Source organism: Melanerpes formicivorus, unplaced genomic scaffold, assembly GCF_026170545.1.
Source record: "Melanerpes formicivorus ecotype bairdi unplaced genomic scaffold, bMelFor1.0.p_v2 SCAF_21, whole genome shotgun sequence".
Classification (NCBI taxonomy): domain Eukaryota; kingdom Metazoa; phylum Chordata; class Aves; order Piciformes; family Picidae; genus Melanerpes; species Melanerpes formicivorus.
This window is the reverse complement of record NW_027142373.1, coordinates 8,290,416-8,315,977: the sequence shown is the minus strand read 5'-3', so window position 1 is coordinate 8,315,977 and position 25,562 is coordinate 8,290,416. Positions and strand designations below refer to the sequence as shown.

The 25,562-nt window shown below is 42.2% G+C and overlaps 1 protein-coding gene across 1 annotated transcript; it reads right to left on the bottom strand.

Moving 5' to 3' along the window:
- Positions 1-960: 960 nt before the first annotated feature.
- On the bottom strand, positions 961-24,703 carry RAB40B (RAB40B, member RAS oncogene family). The gene is made up of 6 exons (XM_068151397.1): positions 24,123-24,703; positions 6,019-6,079; positions 4,099-4,159; positions 3,219-3,296; positions 2,517-2,739; positions 961-2,101 (listed from the first exon to the last, which is right to left on the bottom strand). Exons 1-6 carry the CDS (start codon positions 24,262-24,264, stop codon positions 1,830-1,832), a joined length of 837 nt encoding a protein of 278 aa, XP_068007498.1. The 5' UTR covers positions 24,265-24,703; the 3' UTR covers positions 961-1,829.
- Positions 24,704-25,562: the final 859 nt, after the last annotated feature.

Here is a 25,562-nt window from a genome sequence, read left to right as displayed (position 1 = left end):
TACCAGAAGCAAGCAGTGCTGCTCAAGCCTCTCCACCTTACCTTGTCTTTAGACTGGCTGGCAGTAGACAGTCTGACCATGCGGACGTGCACATCCATATTAACAGTGCTCTCTCCCATCTACACGTTCCTACTGCATAGTACACAGAGAATGGAAACAAGCTAATGCTTAGTGGTTGGAGAAGCTAAGACTATAATCTGGATGAAACTTAAAATAGTTTAGCAATGTGCACAGAAGACAACTCTCCAGCTTGCACATAGCCGCGAGTCGAACACAACCAGACCCCTCCCAAGGCACTGCTGCCTCTGATGCAAGTTTAACTTCTGGTAGGTGGAGGCTGCTACGGACACTTCCGGCAGCCGCGGAGAAGCAATTTCTACTGTAACACGAGCGTCACCTCGGTCTCTCCAGCCCCTCTGCAGCGCGCTCAGCGCAGGCAGACCGGCAGGTGGAGCCTGCTCATCGCCCAGGAGCGATCAGACTGGAATCCTACCCCCTGCACTTGTTTCAGCATTTAGTCTCTAACTTCTTCAGGATCGCACTTCTCTTAAGTAGCGATGCATTGACTAGTCCAGGTGCTGACATAACGCTGGCATTTTACTGCCTTGAATATTCCCTTCTCGCCTCCAGAGGCTGTAGGCATCTATGCTGGTCCAGGAATATCATTGGTGTGTGAACTTGATGGTATCTCACAATGCTGAGGACACCTAGGAGAAAATGGGATGAAGCCACACCATCACCTCAGAGGAGAACAAGTCACACAGAGATTCCTTCACCAGTGGAAGACTTCACCTGTATTGTTCTTCCATATTTCAGTTAATAATACTGAAGACAGATGTTATACAAAAAGCTTTTAGGATGACCTGACATCCTTGCTGTCTGGTAAAGTAGATTGTTCTTCAAGTTCTTCTAAAGGAAGACAAAGACAACCTTCCCCAGCTCAAGGAAAGCAGAAGAGGATTTCTTTTCCAGCAACATTTATTTATTTTTTTAAATAGTGTTCTTTCCTTATAAAGCAGCTCTTCAAGTCATGTTCCTTTCACCACAGTGTCTTTGGCATTTTCCTCTTAGAACTTTCTTGTAGAGTGGTATAAAATGTAGTTTTTTATTTTCCTTTTTTTTTTCTTACAGAAAAATAAGTATTTAAACCACAAATTAATTGCCCAAAGTATTAAATAACATACCAAAAACTTTTATCAAATCTGTTACATACACAGATGGGACAAAACCTTGGTGTGTATGTGCATAATAATTATATATACAGTTTTAGCTTAGTTAAGTTAGTGCTTCAAAGTTATCAAGGAAGCTTTACACCCACCCCAGAGCACAGCTGCAGTATGACAGCACTTGTCCCACTGCCTGCAGAACTGAACAATGTAAACAACACATGTTTAAAACCTCTGCCTGAAGGTGCAGACTGAGGACTCCTTTCTAGGCTTCTGAGTAGTTGGCCAAAGGACAAGATTTGATACCATTACACAGCAGATCACTCTCCAGATTGCATGGAATTCAGAAGTGAGTATCATGACAATTATCCCCTACATGAAAACACATCTACTAGTAAAAACAATGGCATCATGCACATCAGAAACCAAAATGCAGGATCAAAATCCAACAGCCAAGTGTCACACCATTCTAGTTGCACTGGAGGTGTTGTTCAGTCCAAAGCAGCATTCCCTTAGTGAGCAAGCTCTAAAATAAGATTTGGTTTCCTTATTTTTGTCTATGTAGTGTGATACATACACAGAGTGTGGTCAGCCACTAAAGGAGGAGTCCTTCAGTGCTTCGCATGAGGGGATTCCATCCAGGTGCCTTTTCCCACAGAGAGCTCAAGAAATTTTACAGCTGTTCCTTGCACAGTTTTTCGGTGGGCTCTGGGAGGGACGGATAATTTTAGCTTTCTTTAAACTGTTCCTTTTGTTGATGTTGCTGGATGTGAGGGAGTACGAGCGTCCATGCATCATCCTGGCATTAAGGCCATTTGCCATGGAGAAAGATTTGAGATGGCTTCTTAAGGCAACAGGGAGAGGGAGCTTGTCAACGAGATGCACAGGGGTACAGGAAACTATGGCACGGCAACACAGGTCTTGCAGACTCAGCACTTAAAAACAGACACAAAACTTGCATTAGAACAGCATGGTTTTGTCAGCCCCATGGTAGCAGCACACCCAGCACTCTGCATGCACTCTCTGCTTCCAGGATGATTCTCATTTCTCTTCCCACACGCTTTCCCACATACACATTATCCAAAGTATCTGCTGCTGCAGATTTCTGTTCATGTCTTAATAGTTGGCTGACTGAGCCTGTCAGTGCTAGGAAAGATGACATTATTTCCTACAAAAGCAGAAGAGGGATTGCCTGCAGATATGGTGTGAGAGAGCAGACACTACAGGATTCCCCATTCTTCTTTTGATGGTTTTACATCAGGGTTAAAGTTTCTTAAAATGATTTAATCTGAATGAACCATAAACCTTTGCTAGGGCTACATTTACACATGTTCAGTGTATGTTGCTTACCCTTGTTCGGTCTCCAGAGCCTGTCCATTCCATGTCTCATCAGCACTATCCTTGCTAGCTCAGTAAAGGACTCTGTGATATTGAAATTACAAAGTGGACTGACTTCAAAAAAAGTCATGCCCAGCCTCTCAGCATAGGCTTGTGCTTGTTCAGTGGACACTTGGCGCTTGAAAGCTAAGTGAAGGCGATTTCCAACCAGGATTTTTGGTACACCTGGAGCATGCTGAACAAAAAGAAGCAATAAAAAATTTAATAGTTTGGCCAAATAAAAGCTCTTTTCAAGATTTAAAGACTAAATGGCAGGTTGGACCAGCTGATTCAACTGATCAGCTTGACCAGCTGATTTAGAGGTCCCTTTCTGCTTAAATTATTCTGCGAGTCTCTGATCTAAAAACATCCCTTCCTTGGAGATGGCAGGCTTGCACAGATGATGTAGCAAATCTCCAGCAAGAGTGGGACTACAATATGAAATCTTTGCCCTCCATATGCTTTCCATCAACACCTTTAAAGAAATGAGACACTTGAGCTGATATGTTTCCAACTCGCTAGAATTGCAAACATAGAAGGCTGTAAACTTGGCATCTCGGCTAACTCTGTAGTAAGCACTGCCTACAAACGCCAGGAACAACAGCAGAAAATACCACCCGCAGTTGGTAGTTGTCATCTGTTACAGACTGGTGGCACTCTGGGATCCTACCTTACCTCATCGATCTCTTTTATCCACCGGTCGATCCCATCAAATGACCAACGGTTTGTAATATCATACACCAGGATGACACCCTGGAGTCAAACAATAGATTAAAAAGGGTAAAGTTCAACAGAGGCATAGCACAGAACACCAACTGTAGATCCCCCACCTCTTCAGTAGTCTTGTAAGATCCTGAGCAGAACTCCAGCATGCTGTGAAACCAAGCCCCACCTCTGTGTGGATTACAGACCGGCTAAGGGGCAGGAACCCTGACGTAGTTTTAGGGTCTAACGTGTTGGTATCACATCCCAGCAAATACGTCGTTTTGGTCACGTTCAGGAGCTAGAAGAGTCAATGCTCTGTGAAGCTCTGGAACGTAACAGCTGTGATTCATCAGAACCAACATGGCATGAATTACAGCACTTCAAAGTCTGAAGCCACAGTGACTTTGTGCCTTTTTTTTTTCCCCCCTTCTTTCTTCCAAGTTGTTTCCTTACAAGTCCTTAAAAACATAGCCTGAAATGTGATGAAATGTATTTTTCATGTTACTCTTGACAGTTTTATGTTGTCAGTTTCTCTTGGCACGTAGTTTTTAAAGCAGTGCTGGTGTATCTTTCACATGATCAAAGTAAGTTAAAATGCTTAAATTATCAAGGTAACCAGCAAGAAGGCACAAGAATATATATCCCTGTACCTCAATCTCATGGATTTCTCCTCCCCCAAAGCAAATCCTGCCCCCTGTTATTTCCCATGTTCCACATTATTCTCAGCCTGTTACTGACTCTGCATGCAATCCACACTTGAGTGACAGAAGCCATCAGGGTGGTTTGCTGACTCTGCTTTCATTCATCCAACAACCATCACTCAGCACTGAGGAAGCTGTACTGTGCTTACCTGAGCACCTCTTGAATAAGACCGAAATATGGTGCAGAATCTCCCTTGTCCTGATGTATCCCTGCACAAAATAAATGATGCATGTTTTTAAAGAAGCAGGTGGCCTCCCGTGCCAGGAGTTCAGTGAGATGAACTCAGCCGTACTGATGGCTATCGGCTCCCCTTCCATTAGCCAGGCAGCAGCAGCACTAATGCACGCCAGCAGCAGCAGCACTGATGCACGCCAGCTCTTCTCCTTCTCAGCAGTTTTCCCCCACTGGCATTCTGCCCTTTCCTCCACATTTCTCAGATTTCTCAGGGTAAGAGGACAAGAACTTCAAATTTCACTCTTGTGATTGCCCTTGGAAAACAAAGGCTGCTGCTCAAGTGTACATATGCCACTAGACTTTGCATTTAGTTGGGCTCTAAGAAAGGTTCTGTTTTCACAGCCATAGGAAAGTGGGAGGCAACAAAAGCTATTGCCAAGGAAACTAATGGACAAACTGTGAATTCTTTATTACACCAGCAACAGCTCGTGGTGAGTCTAGGAGGAGGAAGGCATCCCTACAGAGTCACAGACTTAAGAAAAGCATGCACACAAAAAAGTGAAAAATGACTGCATCAAGTATGGGGAAGTCAAAATTAAATTTATAGTGAAGAACATAAAAAGCAAAAATTCATAAGGACTTCTGGAGGTAGATTACAGCTCTTCAAATGCAAGGCATGTATATGGGCAACCACAGAAGCATTTCCAATCTGTTATTTCAAGGAATCCAAAGACCACCCTTGTCCCTCACAAAAAAGAATAAAAACATCTCTTTCCTGGCTGCTGCTCAGATAAACTTTGTGGGATTTTTTTGCTAAGCTATATAAAGTAGAAAACAGAAGAAGGAAATGAAAGTAGGTGAATAAAATACCAAGTAATGCAAGACACCATATGGCAGAGTACTAATATCCATCATTGCATTTCACATTTGAAATGTTATCTTGAAAATCATAAAGGCAAAAATAACCAGTGAAGAACACATGAAAAATAACTTAGCTTTGACACACAGGCATTTAACTCCAGTAATTCAGGGGAGTTTCAAACAGAAATAAACATACACATTAATTTGGAAGTGGCAGAGGACTGCCTTCTAGGAGGAAAAGGATATCATCATGATAATTCACCTTCACCTCCAATTCTCTGTCTGAACATTGCTTTTTCCTTCAACCTGTCTCTGATTTATCTAGATTATGGTTCCTCAGAAATCACCCTCTATCTCCTTGTCTTGTACTGACCTTGCTTCTCCCTCTTTTATGCCCTGAGTTTAGAGGAAGAGGAAAACAATATATTTAAGATGCAGTGATGTGAATGCACCTTTCAAGCTGTATCACTCGCTGAGTATTTCTAAACAAAGCAGAAGACGGCCATCTTCAGACTTCCTTAACATGAAAGCACCCTGACAGACCAAGTATTTGACCCTACAGGAAAAACATTTATAAGATCAAATCCCTCAGGTTGCATATCAGTTAAATTACCTGAGCAACAGCACTGCTTTTTGTCCTTTTGTATCATACTTAATATTTAGTTGACCATTACTACTAATGAATGGAGCAAAGGTATGTTGCTATGCAATCACTGTATCCTTTCTAAGGTACTTCCATGGTTCTTATTACCAGTATGCTTTATAATCTTTGAAGGCACTTGTAATCTTTTGTGTCTTCTGCATTTGTTCTACATGTCTTATGTAACAGAAACCATAGAGTCCCTCATTTTACATGAAATAAATGCTAAATGGAGTTACAAAGAAAATGTGACTTGCTTAAAGGGCCACAGGCCTGGCTCACTCTTCCTCAGCTGACTATTTCTGAAGCCCACGGGAGAACTCCTGCCCTGAAGAGTTGCATTTTTCTGTCTTTGAAATCTCAATGCTGAGAAAAGGTGGAGCACAGACTTACCAGAGCTGCAGCTTGATCCTCCGGCCATCCAGGAGAATCGTTGTAGTCTTATAATCTATACCTGTGGGGAAGGCAATCACCAGATCTTAGAGCAGCTTGCAGGAGTACCATATGCACACAGCTACAGCTGGCAAAGAAGCTGATCTTAAAAAAACCAAAACCAGACTGTCATCATCTGCGTAAAAGAACAACTTCTGCATCTAAAGTTACAAAGCCCTTTCGTATGAGTTAAGCTTTGTCCATTCATAGCAGATGTCTTAGGCTCCCTTCAGGTTGATAAATGGTTTGTTTTATTCATTACCATGACAATATATAAGCCTAAAGAGTTTTAGCTAAAAAAAACCCAAAAAAACCCCACCAAAAAACACCACACCAAACCCAACAAAACCCCACAACAACAACAAACACACCACCACCCAAAAACCACCAAAAAAACCCAAAAGATGAACTGCATCCACTGCAGACAATGCTGTTCTCTTGCTCTCTTCCCAAGCTTCATCACCTCCATTATTTCTTCCTTATCTCAGACTCATGGACAGCAATTGCATCAAATACATGCCCTCCCCCCCCCCCCCTTACATAAAAGCAGCAGATGGTGCAAGAAGCAGCCTGCCATTTATCTTCCAGCTCTTCCCATTGATAACAAGTTCTCTGCCCAGAAGACCTATGATGGGAACTTCACCTTATCGGGAAACATGTTTCAAAGGTGCCACTTCATTTCCATTGCCTGCAGGACAGTTCACTTGAGTCACATCAACCTACTGCTTTGCTACTCCCACTTTACAAGCCAATGAATACATCCTACTGTCAAGTAGGAGTATATTAAGAAAAAGCTTCTTGATACAGTTCCTTCTGCTCTGGCAGCAAAGAGAGGGAGCTAAATTCTCCTGATCATTCCAACTCTGATAATCAGAGATAGGTTCAGTGGCATCTCAACTTCACAGTTCCCTGATAAGCACTGAGCTGAAAGGCCAGGGACAGCAGTAACAGGGATTTCAACCTTTTAGCTCACTGCTGAAATGTGAATTGAAGCATCTTCTGCCTTTAATACAGGCTTTTATCAGTACATTTGGAAAGACACACAGGAACAAAAACCAACACCCTAATGTATCATCACCAGTTTTGAGAGGCTTATTTTCATTTATCTCCAGCAGTATCAGGAAAGGCAAACCCACAAACCACAGGTTAAAATAAATAATAATGACAAAATAGCATTACCACTAGCTTACAGATATCTGGGGACACTGAAACTATGCACTAGAAGAGCAAGTTTCACTGTTTCAGAAATTCTTGTATACATAAAACATGCAGAACAGCCCTGCCTAACACTCTGTAATTCATTCCAGCATCTTGTGCTACCACTGATGTTTCCCACAGGGTGAAATACCTCCACCAGTTTATCTACACTTAATGAAGAGACGCAGACAATGTTTAGCAAACACGGACACATCCCACACAGTGAACCAACATCCATCATTCCATTCAGACATACCAAGCACACCAAATGAGTGCTGCATAGCTAAAAGACACACAGCTGAATAAACCTGGCACTGTTCTTTGCACTACAGACCATAAACTACTGCAAGTCACTCGTGTTTAGCCACACACATAATGCAAAATACTCCTTTGTTTTTGATCTGACATGCACAAGACAAGTCCGAAGAGTAGACTGCTACCAGCTGCTCTTTATGAAAGCATCTTACAGGGTTCTCAAAACCCTGTTTTGGAGATTTTTGGAGATTTTTGGAGATTTTTGGAGATGGATTCAGAAACGTCCTTATTCTTCATCTGTTAGACAGAAGTAGCTGATGATATAACCTGAACATCCCTGCAATTAGCATTTGCCATTGATTAAGAACCAAAATAAAAGCCCGTTTTGCCATGACTCATCAGGAACAGCATGAAACAGTAACAATGAGACCCAACAGATGTGGATTGTGCTGTTGTAGAAATCCAGTGTCCTTCCAGCACATTATTCACTCATTTAGGAAGACAGAATAGCTTTGTTTGGATATGCAGCTAGAATGTACCTTTGTACAAGAAAGGGAAGCAAAAGGCTGCTAGATCCAAAAAAAAATAATACTTCAACTTGGAACACCACCAGAAAAACCTGCCAGTGCTTTATCCTTTCTCATGGGAGGTCTTTAATGAAAATTATTGACCTAAAGCTATAAATTGAAATTAAAGAAACAGAAATAAGTCACTATTCTTGCTGAAAGGTTTGGATTGCTTCAATTTGATTTGTAATGGATTTTGCTCTTCTCAAACACAAAATTAGCAGATAGAAAACAGACATACTGGAACTCAGGGATGTATTGAGATTGCCCAAAATGCATTCAGATGTTTGGTAACAAGTGCAGTAAATAGGAAGCCATCCTCTCTGCATCAGTGCTCTGCAGCCACTGCCACACTATCACTTCTGCCTCACTGACCACACTGCACTCCTGCCAACAAGGATTATTTTAAGGCCTGCTGTGTGTTTCTGCTGCTCTCAAAGCTTATAGTAGTACAGTCAAGTTTATGGGGTTTGTGATGGGTTTCTTTAGGCCAAAACACTTGGGTTATTTGTGTTCCATCACAGGCAACATTTCTTACACCAAATATCTTTTCTCTTTGGTTTAACAATAGATTCAGTGATCTACAGTGTGACTGACAGCCAGTTGTGTAAGCTCTGCAGCAGTAAAAACTGACTCACTTGAGTGAAATCTGAAGCAATGGACTACAGACCATTGGCCAGACTGTGATAATACAACAGAGTAAAATCCAGGTTTGTCCCTCAATATATTTTTCATAGGAATTTGATGTTAGCCTAAAACTTTAATGGTTTGGAGCTATTCTGCATTGGCTTTGGATCTGTGTTTAAACTTTGATAAGTTCCTGGAGAGGGGAGAAAGAAAAGCAGGGGAACTCACCCAAGAACTTTAAGAGCAGATTCTTCGGAGAGCTGTGGTTTGCTAATTCAGAACTGAAAGATTTTATTCAGTGGCACATTTGGTTTGGAAACGTTCCCAAAACCAACACCTTTTATACATGAAGTGCAGAACACATGACTGAACCTGATGCTCTGTTACACTTCAGCTCATAAATACTACAGAACTGGCTTGATTGTTTTTACTTACTCCTCTTGAGGTGACCTTTCTTTGAAGTTGAAGGCATGCTGCTCCTTGTAGATAACTGACATCAGCTTAGCAGCTTTCAGATTTAATGAAAACAGAATCTAACTACTTCAAAATAAAAAATAACAATCAACAACAAAACCATCCCCACTCCTTGCCTCCATGGCCTGCCTGCCTTCCAGAGATTTCCATGTTAGGCAACTGCAGCAGCACTCATGCACTCCAGCAGTCTGTCCAGATTAACCATTCAATACCAATTCTTTCAGACACATACTAATGTCTGCTTCCCACTAGCTGTTCCTATGCCAATAATTAAGTGTGTATTCAGAGGGATTCTGGACCCATTTAACAAAGTCCACTGAAAACAGCCTTCAGGTTCAAAGACTTGCCTGCACTTGGTGAACAGTTTTAGGTTTCAGAAAGTGCTTAAAACCATTTTCTGATAGGACAAGAGGCAATGGCTGCAAACTGGAAGAGGGTAGATTTAGACAGGATATAAGGAAGAAATTCTTGACAGTGAGGGTGGTGAGACACTGGCATGGGTGGCCCAGGGAAGTGATCAAGGCCAGGTTGGACAGGGCCTTGAGCACCCTGGTCTAGTGGAAGGTATCCTTAGATGATTTTTAAGGTCCCTTCCAACCCAAACCACTCTATGATTCTATGACAAGAATTCAATGGTCCCATCACTCCCTCCTTTGAGCTTCCCCAAATATTTAGCTTCTGACATAAATAAAATGAAGCTTTACCCTCTCTCTTCAGAAGACATTTGTAGCTGCCTCAAGTGCTCTTGAGAAGTGACACAAATTCCAAATCCATTCAATTATTGTGAAACTTCTGATTCAAAATTCAACTAAGCCTTAAAAACTAAAGCCCATGCTTTCCACATCGTCCTGCAAAGATCTAAATTCTTTGCAGTAAAATGGGGCTCTCTTTTGATACACTAAGCACCAAGGCCAGGGGATGGGACAGTCAGATTTGCCTTCTGCTTGCCATCTCAGAACAATCACCACCTTCCAAATATCCAGGCTTTTCCATCACAACTAATTACTGCAATAAAAGCCATCTGTTTGAAAAGCACAGATTGTCTGTTCAGATTTAAATGGAAACACTAAAATTTTATATCTAGACCGTATTCTTCACCTCATTAATCAGGCCATAAACCGCAGAGTCTCACAGATAACTCAGTGATGTGAGTTTTCCTGTTTCTAAAAGGAAGCTGTTTGTATCAGAAAGCTCAGCTTTCTGTTTAGCTGTGTTTATAGTCACAGACATGCCAATATCACAACCTGTCCTTTAGCACACCTCTTTTCCCTGAAGTGCTTAAGGAATTAGCTTTGCAAGAAGCTACCTTTAAAACCTGAAAGTGCTCTTTAACTATTACACAAAAGTTTCTCATAATTACAAAAATGTCAGGGCACTAGGTTAAAATGTGAAGATCTCAGAGCTCTAGCTGGCTCTAATACAGACTCTTGTCCTTAGAACCAAAGCAAAATTTATGAGAGTAAGAACTTTGACACAACTCTGTGGGAGACTTCCAATACTGATCTGAAAACAAAGCTGGCAACTGAAACTCCAAAATTTTTCTAAACCCCAAAAGATTAATTACTCAGGTTGCTAATTAAGAGTAGCAGTACCTGAATAAGTTTCTGTTAATCCTCTGGCTATCAGCATTAATAAGTAAACGAGCCAGCACTTGACATATTAAATTCACTCCCTCCCCAAAAGAACATGCAAATAAGTAAGTACATGGTTTTAAAATCATGCCTTAGCTTTCAGGATTTCTGCTAAGATGGCTAATGAAAATCTGAACTTTCAGAAGACTGGAAAGAAGAGAAAATTATTTGTCATGATCTAATCAACAACTTTTAACCGAAGCTAGTGAACAATCCACTTTCATTCACATCAAGAGGAGAGAAAATGAAGATCCTGAGATCATACTTCATTCTCCTCAGCATAACATTTTCTTGTCAACTGTAAAATAGTCTCTTTGCAATCTAAGGCCTTAGAAATTTATTTTACAAGAAGAAAGGGAACTGTTCCCATCCCCCAGGCCAGGAAGAAGCCAGAGCTATGCACTGAAGTTCATTGTTTCCATTCTTCCACTCCACAAGAGAAGGCTATCAGAGGCATACTGTAAGCTTGTCAAGTCAAATGTTTACTACAAGTTGCAGCTAACATCCTCAGACGAAAGCTGCTACAAATAAACATGCTACTGGTTAAAAATAGCAGCACTGCAGGAAGAGGGAGTGGCATTGGCATTACGGACAAATTCTTCCTTCATTTAAGTACACTAACAATAAATTTGAAATAAACTGGGAAGAGATTAATGTATCAATCCCAGCAATCTTTTAAGTGAGGTGTTTGTCTCTTGACCCCTTTTTTTACAGATGTGAAAGAAGCCATCAGTGAGCACAGAACATCCCTGGCCCTTTGCACATCTAGTCTCTTGCACCTAGATTCAACTGCTCCTGCACAACACTACAGCTTGTGCTTCTGCATAGAAAACTCAGAAGACAGGATCCTTGGAATTACAGACAGCTCTGCAGATGGATTGAGATAGGACAGTTACTGACTGGCAGCAATTATTAGCCAAAGGTTTTTTAAATAGTTGTTTGAAGCCAAACCCATCAGATTATGATTTAAGAGTGAATGTGCATCACAGTTCCCTGCACTGGGGAAGGAACAGTGTTTTGGCAGAAGACAACAAGCGTTAGCTTTATGATCTCCCTGCTTGTCTCTCCATATTCTATGCAACAAAGCATAAAACATGTTGCATCAAGAAGTTCCCAGTCTATAGTCTAAAATAGCAACAGGATTTCAAACCAGCTCTTTTCTACTCAAGTTTTGCATTTATAACAAGAACTGCCCTCAATTTTTAGTCCAAAGTAAAGATAATCATAACCTAGCACAAATTAATTTAATTTAGAAAACAGCCTCTGCTGTAAGTACAGGGGAGGGGGAAAACAAAAGCATTGTTCTCTGTTACCATGTTCTTACTGCTGCTATCAGTTCCTCTAAGAGCTGGACTGCAAGGAGAGCTCCTTTGCATACATCAGGTATGTAAACAACCATCCTAGCTTCCTAAAACAGTTCTTTTCAAAGAGCATCAACTCTGGAGTACAGCTGCTCATTCACAATCCCACCTCTACACACCACACAATTAAAGAGTTTCAAACACGATGCTTTGTTTCACCTGCTTGGAGACACATGGGCATCCCAAGCAACAGCCATGCTGCCATGCTCTACAAGCCCATTGGAAGTACAGTGAAGGCAAGCCTGGCCAAGCTAAGACAAATGACCCCCCAAAGTGGAGTAAGTTTCATGTAACAGTTGATTGTCCAATATTTTCAGTGCTTGTGGATATCTATGTGGTATAGCAACTCTTCATCATAAAGCTTAAGAGCGTAGGTCAAGTCATCCTGGTACATGAGAAGACTAGAAGGCAGGTTAGGGATCTTAAAATTCTACAAACCAAGGAAGAGATAGGACACAGCCATGCAGAACTTGCCCTTTCTGTATGTGCAACACTGAGTTTGAAACATGGCCAGAATCTGGAAGGCAGAATAGCTTCAACCCTACCACAAAGTATCAAACCCAGGTGAAATATTTCACATTTTACAATATTTTCCAAAAGATAACAATGATCTTTTCTGTCTCAACACTTCATTACCAGTAAACAAGTTCAACAAAACTCATCATGAGAAGAATCACAAGAACATCCAACTGGTGTTATTCTCAGCTATCTGCTGAAGACCTCACTGAGAACAGCTGCAAACCACTCCAAAATTTCTGAAGGCTTCCAATCAAGTCTCAAATAAATGAGTCTAAAGAGTGAAACTTTCACTTAAGCATATTGAGGTGGTAGAGTCACCATCCTTGGAGGTGTTCAAGAAATGTGTGGACATGGCACTTTGGAACATGGTTTAACGGCTATGGTAGTCTTAGGCTGAAGGTTGGACTCAAAGATCTTAAAGGTCTCTTCTAACCAAAACAATAGTATGATACATGGAATCATAGAAATCAGAAATATCTGATTTTTTTTTCATAACCATAATCCTGTATATTATGAAATAGTAAACAATACTTACTAAAAATGGCAAGATATAAGAAAAGGTTGCCAAAAAACCCCACACCCCCAAAACAATGCAAAAAGTCTGCTCCAGGATGTCAGCCATACTCCCAGAAGTCACAGCAGTATTTGTCACCAAGCGTAGTAAAATGAAACAGGGAAAAAAGCAGGTGGTTTTTTCACACCCCACAAAGTACTGCTTGTTAGAGGAGGAAAAAGGATTACTTGAAAAAGAACTCCTTAAGCTGAACAAGTAATGAATTCTGGCATCATGATGAACTGAAGATCAAAGTGGGAATTCACAACATGTAGGTGTAAGTGCAGTAACTGTGCTTTAAAGATGCCAGAGAGCAAAATTTATATTGTAACTAAAAAACTACCGTGGGCTTAAAAGCCTTCATCCAGAAAACAGAGAGGCATCACTCCCAGAGCACAGACACTTGAAGAGAGAGAGTTCCAAACCAAGCAACAGAAGACCAGCTGCACTTGGTGAATTTGGAATTCCAAGTGACACACATGCTGCAGCAGAATGGGCTTTATGGATAATGTTAGCATTAACTCAAAGGATCCCCAAGGCATGAGATACATTCAGGACACATCTCCATTAGAAAAATGAAGGCAATTTAGTCTAGCTTGGATGATGCTCCTCTTTCTCCCATTTCCTCCTCCCCAGCTATTCCAGCAGAAGAGTTGCTAATGTTGGAGCTACACTGCTTTTCTGGGACAAAAGATTAAGACAAAATGCTGGCCAAGAATCTTTGTTGGTATTAAAACAGCCAGACAAACTATGCATCACTGATACAAAGCTCTTGCTCCACTCATCATTTCACTGGCTCCAGAGTTCCAAGAAATGAAAACACACTGATTTCAAGTGAGTAGTACCAAAGGCAGTTTCAGGTCAGACCAATCTCACAAGGGCATCTAGATCAACCTCCTGCTCAAAATAGGATCAGATAGGAGGTTTGGAGACTGCATAACCTCTCTGGGCAACCTGTTCCACAGCCTGACTGTCTTCATGGTAAAAATATTTTCCCTCTACCCTCTTGTTTCCACTTAGCCCAGCTGTCTCACACTCCCACCACACACAGAGCCTCATTCTATCCTCTTAACAACCTGGGAAGCTGCTCTTAAGTTACCCCCCACCAAGGTCTCTCTTCTCCAGAAAGGTAACTCATTAATCTGAGGTCAAACTTCATTTGTTAGTTTTGAAATGAAGAAAAGTTTGCAGTTCTACCTAATAACTTTCCATGTGGACTCCTGCATTGAAGCAATGTTTCTCGCTGCTGGTGTTGAAGACCAGTGCAGTGTAGATTCATGAGTGGACCTGCCTATAAAGCTACAGTGCTATAGTTCTCAAAACAGAGCGAATCAAACTCCTGTTTAAAGGTAAAACCTAGAATTTATATGGAAAAAAGGCATCACATTGTATTCTTGGACTGTAGAATGCTCTTACTCCAAGACTAATATAATTCTAGAAGTAACTGAGTTTCTTGTCTGAACCAAAATAAAAGAAAATCAAAGTTTAGAGGTTATGAATTTGTTTAAAATTCCATTTATCTTGCTTCTGTTGGATAAAATGTGTGTTCAACTTAAACCACAATCTACTAACTCAGATGTGGTTTGAAAAGTCAAGGCTGTGCTTTACACAAACTTCAGGGAGCATATTTGTTGAGGCAAACATACAGAAAGATTAAAGAGCAGAGTCCTCCTGCCTAAGCTCATGCACTGTGTATAGGGATTGCTATAAGTTAGAAGAGGAAGATGCAGATCCAGATAGCCACATTAGAAATTATGCACCTCAAAACTCTCTGTGTAGTGACTCAATCATTCCATTGACTGCACTGGCTCCATGAGCTTCTTTTCCTCAGTCTAGTCTTGAGAGAGTATTAAAAAGGCTGCCAGACCTGCTGGGTCTCTTCTGGGTTTTCCAGCTGGCAGTTTCATATTTCATGCACTTAAATATTCCATTTTAAGGCACTGCATAAAGTCAGCTTGCAAACAAAGCACAGCAGATACATTAACACATTGTTTTCCCTAAAATGTTGAAGGACTCAATTATATTGTTTCAAAACCTATGGACTAAAAAACTCCCACCCCCTTTTCTTTCTTTTAATTAAACCATGGTTGTGGGATTGTTTTAATATTGTTTAATCCAAACATCTGTAGTGGCTCATTCCCTATGAAAAGAGACAAACACAATACTCAAATCACAACTGCTCCTTCACTATATCCTTCCAGAGTGCATAAAGCATTCTTTGCTACTTTGCTGTGGAATTACAAGGAACCATGTGTTGGTAAGGTCAGGGTAGGGCTCTCTGCATGAAGTCGTAGCACAGGGGAAAAATAAGAGCAAGGGCAGGAGCAAAACAGTGATTTATCAACAACCAAGATGTGCTCAGCATACCTTAGAGAGAAACTGGGGGAAAATAGAGGTAAAATCTGAATCATAAGCTTGGAACACACCACAGAGTAAACAAATGATGGTTATTAAATACAAGTGATTGGACTGCATTTGCAAGTGTGAAAGATGAGCTGCAAACGTGTCATTCCTGGACTGCAGCTCGCTTGTAAACATTGCCACATGTTCAGTCTCCTCTACACTTCCATCTGCACACACATGGGACCTTAGCCATATCATTAACCAGAACTTTCTAACCAAGTGCTTTTCTTCTCTGACCCAGGAATGACAGCATTCAGTATTTTTACAAGTCATTGCTCCGGAGTTTTGTGCGCTGCAAGAACACACACTATTCTAACCAGCACAAAATAGGCATTCCTGGCACTGGGAGCTCTGGCTATAGAAACCTGAAGCACAGATCCAAAACTAAGTTATTGGGGGAAGCTCTAAGTATTTTGATTTTGCATCACTCAGTATCTTATTTTAAAGCTGCAAGCTAAAGGTGGGATCTACACCAACTGCTATTGAATGTTTCAAAGGAGGTCATGGAATCCCATGTTCACTAGCAGAAAATAATAGAAGTACACAGCAAAATGGTTCCTTTAAATAAAGCAGGAAAAAGGCTTAGAAATTTGCATGTATACTTTTTAATAACAATAAAAAAAGAGAAAACATTTATGCATTTTGACAAATGAAGTAGCTGCAAAGAATCCTAAATCTCCAAATATTGGATTAGGAAGGTGGGCAGGCACACGAGGGAAGCAGATCTCAGAAAGCAGCCAGGCTTGCATGGTCTCCCCACACAGGATCTCTCTTTCTATTTTTAACAGTGCTAGGCTAACTGAGCTGAAGACGACACTCCTTATGTTCTTACCTTAGACATCAGCTATTTCTTAAACTACATGGAAATCTCCATTCCAGAAATTCTTGTCCTAGTTACTCCACCTCTGCACATTAAACTACCAGTTTCTACTCTGAAATCCAATGATGCACAAATATTTTTCCATGTCCAGGAAAACTCTGAAGCAGCAGCTTTGGCTCATCAAGCTTCCTTGTGCTCACCAGCTACTGTTTAACCACCTCCATCTTCTGGCACCACTCGCTGATTTCACCCAGTGCTTTTGTATCAGCACCCTTCAATGGCAAACCCCACGCAACAAAGCTGCTGTATTGGCTTTTAGCTTAGCACAAGACTATGTCTCATGACCAGTGAATAGCTTTTCCTGCTTCTGACAACAAACACGATTTGAAAATAGTTCATCTTCCCTCTTTATAGGCCTGTAACACACTAAAAATTACTGATTTGACAGAAATGTTTTTGTAAGGGTGTTCTCACTGCTAATTCCTCCAGCTGGGGGAAGGACAGGTAGAAGAGTTACTTTTCCACCCTAGAGAGGATTCTTTCCTCATCTTGAGCACAGTTTAGATTTGGTTCAGGCAGTCTGGACATATGTGAACACTTCCTTAGATATTTGTATCCTTTAGGGTTCAAAAAACCCATGCCTTCTGTAAGAATCACCAACCAGATCCATTCAGCCTCAGCTGAACATGGCACATACATTTCTTTTACCAACATGCAGCCAGAGTAACAGTCTAATTAACACATCAAACGAGTGTAATTATATCAAAAGCAGGTGTGTACTGCACTTAGGCCTTAAGGCTTCAGCACACATTGTCACCTGGCACAGCTTGTTACCAGTACTTTCTCTTTTCTGCTTATCCCACCCAGCTGACAGAGGACACAAAGTGCTGTAAAGATGTGAGCAAGGTTAGTTTGTGGACCCTTAAAGCCCCTCCATTCCTGGGAAGAAATTACATATAACTTCCTAGTGATTTAGCTTTCTAACTTTCCTTAGATCTGAGTGACAACTTAGACACACAAACAGCTGCTGTGCAGACAAATATTTTGATGGACTTTGCCCTGAGTAGGTACTAAATTACAATCAGCATAGGCAGATGATTTTATCTGACTTTCTGAAAGACTGGACATGAAATACATAGTGCATGTTGATAAATCAGTGATTAATCTGCAACAGCAAACAGTTCTAACCAGAGTATCTTACTACTTAGTTTTCTGAGTTCATACTTCCATATTACAAGTCAAGACAGAGAAGAAAGGAACCATTATTTGTACCGATGCGTTCCACTATGTCAACAGATTTCGATGTGCATAGAAAAGCACAGCAAGCTCAAACCAATCCTATTTGGTGTATTACATTTGAGATGATCCTTAAATACAACTGGCATGGCAAACACAAGCCCATGTTTTGTGTAAATATTGCATTAGTTTCCTGGTTCTGTTCTCATGTTAAACAAAATCCAAAAGAACTGAATGAGACAGAAGAAAAACTTTTAAAGTTGACCCATTTCTATACTTAATCCCATTTTCCATTCTTGTTTAGCTCCCAGTATGAAACTGAATTTACAGCAAAGGTAAATTTAATTTAATCAGTGTGTTGGATAAAACTGAATCCTGGCACAGGCCAACACAATTGTGGTTAGGCCAAAGCAGCTTAAAAGGACTCAATTACCTTCAGGTCTGACCACTTTCCAAAATAGCCTGGACTTTGTCTTTCATGTTGCACACCTGTCTGGCAGCCTCCTGGTTATTTTGGTTTTACAGGCACTTTCCCACTCCCTCATATCTATAGAAAAAACCAAGAGGGGGAGACACCAGTAGCCCAAAGGAAACCGAGACAAGGCAGCAGAGATTTCTGCTGAACAAATGTGCAGGAGAAAGAAAGAAGAAAGTGAGCTGTTGCCGTAGCTTCTTTTACCACAACAGTCTGAAGTATCACTCGTAGCAACAGCAGGTATCAAATTCAGACAAGTGTGTGCAGGCTGATTTCAGACAGGAATCTGAAACACATTCATATGATGTTAAGATTTCCTCCTTCTGAACCACTCAGTACTGTGTGTGACCAAAAAGTGGGTGTTTGCATTGTTTAGCCTTTTGTTGCTGAGGCTGAATAAACCTTACTAAGAAACATAAAGGCCAGTTACTGTAAAAGAACAAGGTACACAAAGTTCTGCTTTGAATACCTGCATGCACACAGAGTTTTGGTTTTTTTCTCTTCAATATGGCTGGGTGAGGAAAGGGCTAGGAATAAAAATAAGTCAACTTATTAAGTGGGTTTCAAAACCTCACTGACCTCTACAAAACTTTAAGACAGTAACACCTTTTGTCCAGAAGATGGATATGAGTGAATGCTGGTGAGGGACTTTTTAGGATGTTGGGTAGTGATAAGACTTAAGTTTGGCATATGAAAGTAAACCTCACCTGCTTTTCCTTGTAAAAGATGCAGTCTGAATCTTTTAGAACCAAAAATCAATGGGTTTTACAAATAGATTTTAACAAACTTCAAGGGCAGCAAAGGAAATTCACATCTAGTCAACCTAAGCTAAGACTGATCAATTTTTGCTCTCCTTGTGCTGTGAGATAAAGTGCAGGCAAGCATAATTAACCTCAAAAGGTGTTTATTTAGTGTTAAGACACTGGTGTTCAAAGCTTTAAAAAAACCTCTCTGCTGGATAAATCTTGATAGAATGGCGTGGAGATTGTCCCTAAAAGCTGGTGCCATTTGCAAAGGAATACAGAAAATTAATGATGTTGCCAGTAGTTTCCATTGCAATCTTTAGGTGTTGCATTTAGGAAAGCCTAATGGCTCCACAACAAGTCAGTGATAAGCAACCCATCCAATGCACTGTCATAGCAGTAGGAAAAGAAACCATTCTATATCCCCTTAGTTTCAGCCAAGCAACATTTTCAAAAGCACAGTTTGATGAGCACAGAACAGAGAAATTTAACACCAAAACTTTGAGGTCTTTTACCTCCATTAGTTCTGCATTTAGTCTTGTTGGGGGTGAGCAAGGAAACCACAATCAGCTCACAAACTTCAGTCTTTTTATTTCTCATGTTACCAATGTTTCCTTATTTAGTTAGGGCCCATTCCATCCTCTTTACACCAGCAAACAGCTTTGATCTGTGTGTTATCAGGAAGATTCACCAAGAGCTACAGGTTTTCTGCTGGGATCAGAGCAGCTGACAACTAAACCAGTCTGAATGCTCCCTGTGCAGAAGGGCAATCCAGCTCTCTTCCTCAGGTCTGTTGGAGGCTGCACCACCCAAGCTCCAGGCCTGTCTCATAAACAGTTAGTGATCATGACAACCACTTACTAACACCTACAACTATTATACACCAGGATCTTTTTAAGCATTGAGATATGACATTCAATACCCCAGTGAAGTTCTCAACCTAAGGACACAGAGAATTTATGGGAAGACAAACAATTGTGATGAGATTTAAGAGGATATGAAAAGGTTGCTAGGTGAGCAAGGATGAGAGAATTTGTCAGTTTCAACCTTATGTTCCTGCAAGAAAAGGAGTAGGAGTACATGGGTTTGAATAATCATTCTTTTCAGTCCCCATGTTAAGCAATCACACTGCAAGCATATGTTAGTGTGAAAGCAAAACCAGAACCCAGCTGAAAAAAAATCAGAAGTACAAAACATCAAAATATTTGTCTAGCTAGTGACAGTACACCTGAAGCATTCTGTTCTTGTCTAGAAGAAATTATTTCCTCTGAAACTTTTCAGATGAGAAATTTGCAATGCTTAAAAGCAAAGTTTCTGCAGCTCTCTAGAAGATTATTTTTGGGCAGTTTTTCTTATCAGGTTAGAGACCAACTGTGTCCAATCTCTTGCAATTTCAGTTTTGAGCAAGATGTGGGAGAACTGTAAAGGGAGGATACCCAGACAACGAATCTTACTGCCTACCATCTCCAGGATAACAGCTTTGTACATTATCTCTACTGATCACATTCACCAGTGCACCTTCCATAGCCAGCCTTACTTTTATTAATAAAGCTTCTTCCCTTCTTCTTTCTAACCCAGAGCCCTTTGGTCATTAAGAAAAATCTGGAGATCAAGAGATTGTTCTCCTTCATAGCTGAACCACACCAAATGCTTTCAAACCACAGCTTGTGGACCAGCAGCAGCTTGCAGGGACTTGACTGATCACGTGATGCTGTTCTCCCTTCCCATCTCCAGATTTAATGTAGTTTTTGTGTACTGACATGAAATAGTAAGACATATGACTGCCACATATTCCTGGGGACGAGGAAGATGGTAGATTTATTTTTGAATAGTTAAGAAAGTGCCTGTGAAAAATTAATTTGTGGCTTATACAGTTGAAGTTTGAGCCGACAGAGTTGAGATGAGACAATTACATAGCTGCTTCAGCCTCCAGGAATCTGATGGCTTAAAAAAAAACACCCAAAAACCCAAACAACCCAAATTATGCAACCCCCCCAACCTTTCCCCACCCCACTTCAGGTTTTATTTTACTTTCATTCTTCTAGTCTGCTTAATTGTCTTTGATGCTGCTGAAAACAGTAAGCAACCAAAACCCCTTTGATCCTTCTTTGCTGGTAAGTCCATCCTCATTCAGCCTTTCTTCTACCTCTCAACACCCCACAAGGTCCATTTACATTCTCCTCTTTCCCCAAGTAGGGATCACCCTCTGTACAACACCTTGTCCTTCCCGATACTTCCTTTTCAAACAAACTCGCTAAATCTTCGAGTACTGCAGTGCATCTTGGGGATATCTCCTTGTGTTTAGCACAAGAACAAACCCTCTATCAAAGCTAAATTCTAACTTTTCTTCCTAACCTCTAATGCACTGCTGCCCTTTCTGAAACCCAGCTCTGTTTCTTCTGGGTCAGCTTTCTATTTTATCCACAGAACTGGTAAACTCCCTGAACAGGTGGTCTTGTTCAGTGCTCATCTGTCCTTCACCTTGATCACACTTTAGAGCTCATCCTTCACAAACTTCTTAACATTAATATTCTCACCTTTATTATACCAAATTCCAGCAGTGGGAGTAACCTCTTCCTTGTGGCAGTAAACATCAAACTCAGTCTGTCTTCCAAACACTAAATTTTAAGAACTGCCCAAATTCCCATGTTTCATCACATTAACTTGTTTGTTCCTATTTTCAAGGCTCTTCATTACTCTACTCCTCAATTGTTCTTGTCTTTTAGCACATCATCTCTCATCTCTTCCTTTGTAGTCTCAAAACTATTATCTCTTATCAAGCTTCACAAAGTTTTAATTTCCAAGCTTATACATGAGGCACATTTTGACAGAACCTATCATACCACTATATTTTCTCTTTCCAATTCAGAGACCTAGCTGGTACTATGAAAGCTGTAGATCCTGTAAGTGAACTAAGGACTTGAAAATGGGACGAAAGTCAGTATTTATTGAGCTTTTAAAATCAAGTTAAATTAGAAAATGACTAATTACACTAACAGGATGCTTATCTCTATCCCGCTCCTTGCATCTCTATTTCACAGTCCTGAGCCTGCACAGATTCCTCCCAGCTGCATCCTATAAAGCCATGCTCAAATGAGGTAGGAAAGGCTTGAGGGGATGCAGGCAGAAAAGAGATGTCAGACAGAGACAACCAAAGAAACTGGGCAGTTTACATGCAGTGTTCAAAAACATTTCAAATATGATGCATTCAAGAACATTGTAAATTGCAAAGCGAACACTCTATGAACTTTCACTGCCTAAATAAGACCAGAGAGCATACTATGTGCAAATGCAGAGGCTCACTATGCACAAAATGCTTAATTATGATACAAGTTGCATAAAATTAAAAATCAGATGATACTCCTTCCCCATTTTGCTACCATGCCATGTTATGTCTGCTCTGCTCTTGTAACTCATATCCCTCTTTCCTGAGAGGATCATCTTCTCAGGCTGAACATCTTCTTTCAGTCCCTGTGAAGCAGTGATCTTTGCACAGCAGTTTGTGAGGTCCTCAATGACCATATTTGCCCAACCTTGTAGAGTTCAGATTGACAAAATCCAGGGGAAGGGGCTACAATCCATGAAATAGTGCAAAGCCCTTACAACTCTGTACAGACCCATTCTGAAGTTATTAGTAGAGAGGGCTTTCCAAGCTGCTTGTTCAGTACTTGCAGAATGATTCAAAAGGCACATTTGTATTTCATGGTTGTCAAGACATCTGTTTACAGAGTTATAGTGTTAGCCACACAATTTAAATATTTAAGAGCAAAAAACACAGGCATCTCAAGGTCTACAGGCAAAAGCCTGAAGAAAGACTGATGAGCTCAGAGCTGGTCAAACATTCTCTCTTGGTTACATCAAGATACATTGGAGACTAAAGTGCTCCTTCAGAGTAAGAATTTGTAAACTATATTGTGTGTACAGAACAGAGCCAGACGAGGCACACTCTTCCCAAGCCTTCTGTCCCTTTTCTTCAGCCACCTCGAGAGCATGAAGAATAAAGACACTGCAACGTGCCTGGGAATAATTTAGCAAAATTATTAAGCAAACATCTTAAAATGTACACTGATGCCTCCAAGGTATAGTCTGACTCAGAAGCAATCGTACAGAGAACTCTCCTCCCTCCCTCCAGTTCCTTGCTGTGAATCAGAGCTATGAACTCAACATAATAACAGATCCTAAGTAAAGCATTCCAGTGAATTAACTACTCACAGACTGGCAGTAAATTAAAGCAATGGGTAATTTGACAAGATAATTTGCTTTTTAATAAGCCAAATGACAGATTTGCATGAAGGCTGGGGGGGTGGGGGGAGCGAAACTAGAGTATGCTGTAGGCAAACCAGATTGCAGGAGTGAAAAGTAGAGAAGGGGAGGGAAGGAAAACAGAAAGCCCCTTTTCCACAAACCATTAGCTTAATTTTAAATCAGTCTTCAAGGTTCACAACTTGCTGTTCTGCAGGTAGAATTTATCTGGCACAGATGAGGCTCTTCAGTCTTGCCCTTTAAAAAGCTTAAGTGAAAGAACATAATACAAACATGAACCTTGATCTTAAAGGGCTACTCTTCTGATAGTAGGAACACTCGTGACAGTGGGGAAAAAAATAAAAAAGAAAAAAAAAAATCTCTTTTTCTGCTCTTTCAGTGAAAGTTTCACAGCAAACACTTTCTGTTTACTAAAGACCCTTTACAAGAACTTTTATTAGTATTCCCCTTTACTCACCGATGGTGACAGAAACACAATTGCTTAGGAAGGTAAACCTTGTTGTCTTGATCACTACATTCTGTATATTAAGACACTTCTCTTAAACTTGAGCTCCAAAAAATAATTTCATATATCAGCCCCCTCGCATGGGATTTTATACTCTGCCAAGAATCCCACCTCTTTTCTGAAAGCTACGTCCGCAAAAACATCATTCCGCATATCTTTGCCTGCACCCTTTTCCTCCTTGGGTGCTCCCTGAGAGCTCCTCATAGCAGCAGGACGCTACAGAAGGGCTGGTTATTATCTGCTGTACTGGTTCCCCAGCCCCAGAAGTTGGCAGCACCTGGCCGTGGGCTTTGCCTCCTGCGCGGCCACAGCCCCACCGCGGGTCGGGATCCCAAGAGCCTGAAGGGCCACAGGGCGCCTGTGAGTACGCGGGTAAGCAACAGTGAGCAGGAATAGGGGCACCTGACGGCAGCGGGAAAACTCGGCAGGGGACTTACCCAGGTTGTAGCCATAGGGCGACTCGGTGGCTCCGTCCTGCAAGCTGGCTAGGATCTCCCCCTTGCCCACGTCGCTGTCCCCCACCAGCAGGAATTTCAGCAGGAAATCGTAGGCTCTCACCGGGCTTCCCACGTGGCTCATCCTCCTAGCTGCACCCCGCAGCCTCTCCGATGGTTCAGCTCCCACGGCCCATCCCGGGGCCCGGACGGACCAGGTCACCGCGGCGGGCAGCGGCGCGGGCAGGCAGCGACATGCCCGGCACTCGCGGCGAGAAGGCGGGAGGCAGCGGCGCGGTCCCGTCACGGCAGCGGGGGCAGCACCCTCCGCACCATTCTCCGCCGCGACGGGCGCAGGGACGCCCTCGGGGCGAGCCGAAGAACGGCGCTGTCAGCGGAGAGGACGGTGGCAGAGCCTGTCTCGTGGAGGCAGAACGAAGGCGACCGTCTCTTCCGACGGCGGGCGGGACCCTCTCCACGCGGGGCTGTCGACGCTGCCCAGGAACGCGAAAGGGTAGCGGGCGCTCGGCGGGCAATAGCCGCCCCGTCCCACTTCTCCACCTGCCGTCCCGCCGCCGCCCGGTGCTCTGACAGAACACAGAGTCCCACCCCCAGCCTCACTATTGGGCGTCTCGTTTCCGCCCCCGCCCTCCTCAGCAGTCATTGGCGCGCCGAAACTGTGGCCCCGCCCCTCCCCTGTATCTCCGCGACTGCCACTACTGCCTGTGTTCTACTATTGGTGCACAAAATCTGCTAGCCACACCCTCCTCGGCATCCATTGGTGAAAGGCAAACCTCGACCGCCCCCTTCCTCGTGTTCCCGGCGGGACACAGCGGTTCAGTTGCTAGGGGGCTCTAAGGCGGCCATTGGTTCTTTCCCACATCAATCGTATTTACGCGCCCGCCCCGCTGGAGGGGAGCGGTTTGCCTGGAGCGGAGCAGAGACATCGCCAGTTCGAGCCCCAGCCCTTCAACACGAGAGCAGGACTGGGACGGAACTCCCTAGCCGCGACTCTGCGAGCGCGTCTCCTGGGTTTGCAGTAACCACAGCGTCTGCAGCCAGGCAAACGGCGCCAGGACTCGCTAGGATGTTGATGAAATGGCGATTGGAGGCCTATACGAAGTAGAAGCAGCTTACGCATGAGGAACGCTTCAGGACTCTGCATCAGCCCCAAGCGAAGCCACACAACCGTCCTGCACAAGGGAAGTCTCGTCCATGGCTATGGACTTGGAATCACTTGCTGCAAACCTTAGTCAGGCTTTTAGATATTCATAGCTGCAAGTGACACGTTCTTTTTTCATCACACCTACACCACCGCTGGCTGGCTGTGCCCCCTCGCTCTCCACGTGAAACAGTACCATCTATTCGTACAGGACTGGGGTGAGACCTGGCTCGGATGTCAGCAAAACCGATTTCCTCCCAGTCCTCTAATCCAGGCCGATG

What these genes read in the sequence shown, in the direction of transcription:
- RAB40B (XM_068151397.1), bottom strand. Translation starts at nt 24,264, where the DNA reads ATGAGCCACGTGGGAAGCCCGGTGAGAGCCTACGATTTCCTGCTGAAA. An exon ending in GCCCTATGGCTACAACCTGG is followed by an intron (nt 6,080 to 24,122) that starts GTAAGTCCCCTG and finishes CCTTCCCCACAG; the next exon opens with GTATAGATTATAAGACTACA. An exon ending in AGGATCAAGCTGCAGCTCTG is followed by an intron (nt 4,160 to 6,018) that starts GTAAGTCTGTGC and finishes TATTTTGTGCAG; the next exon opens with GGATACATCAGGACAAGGGA.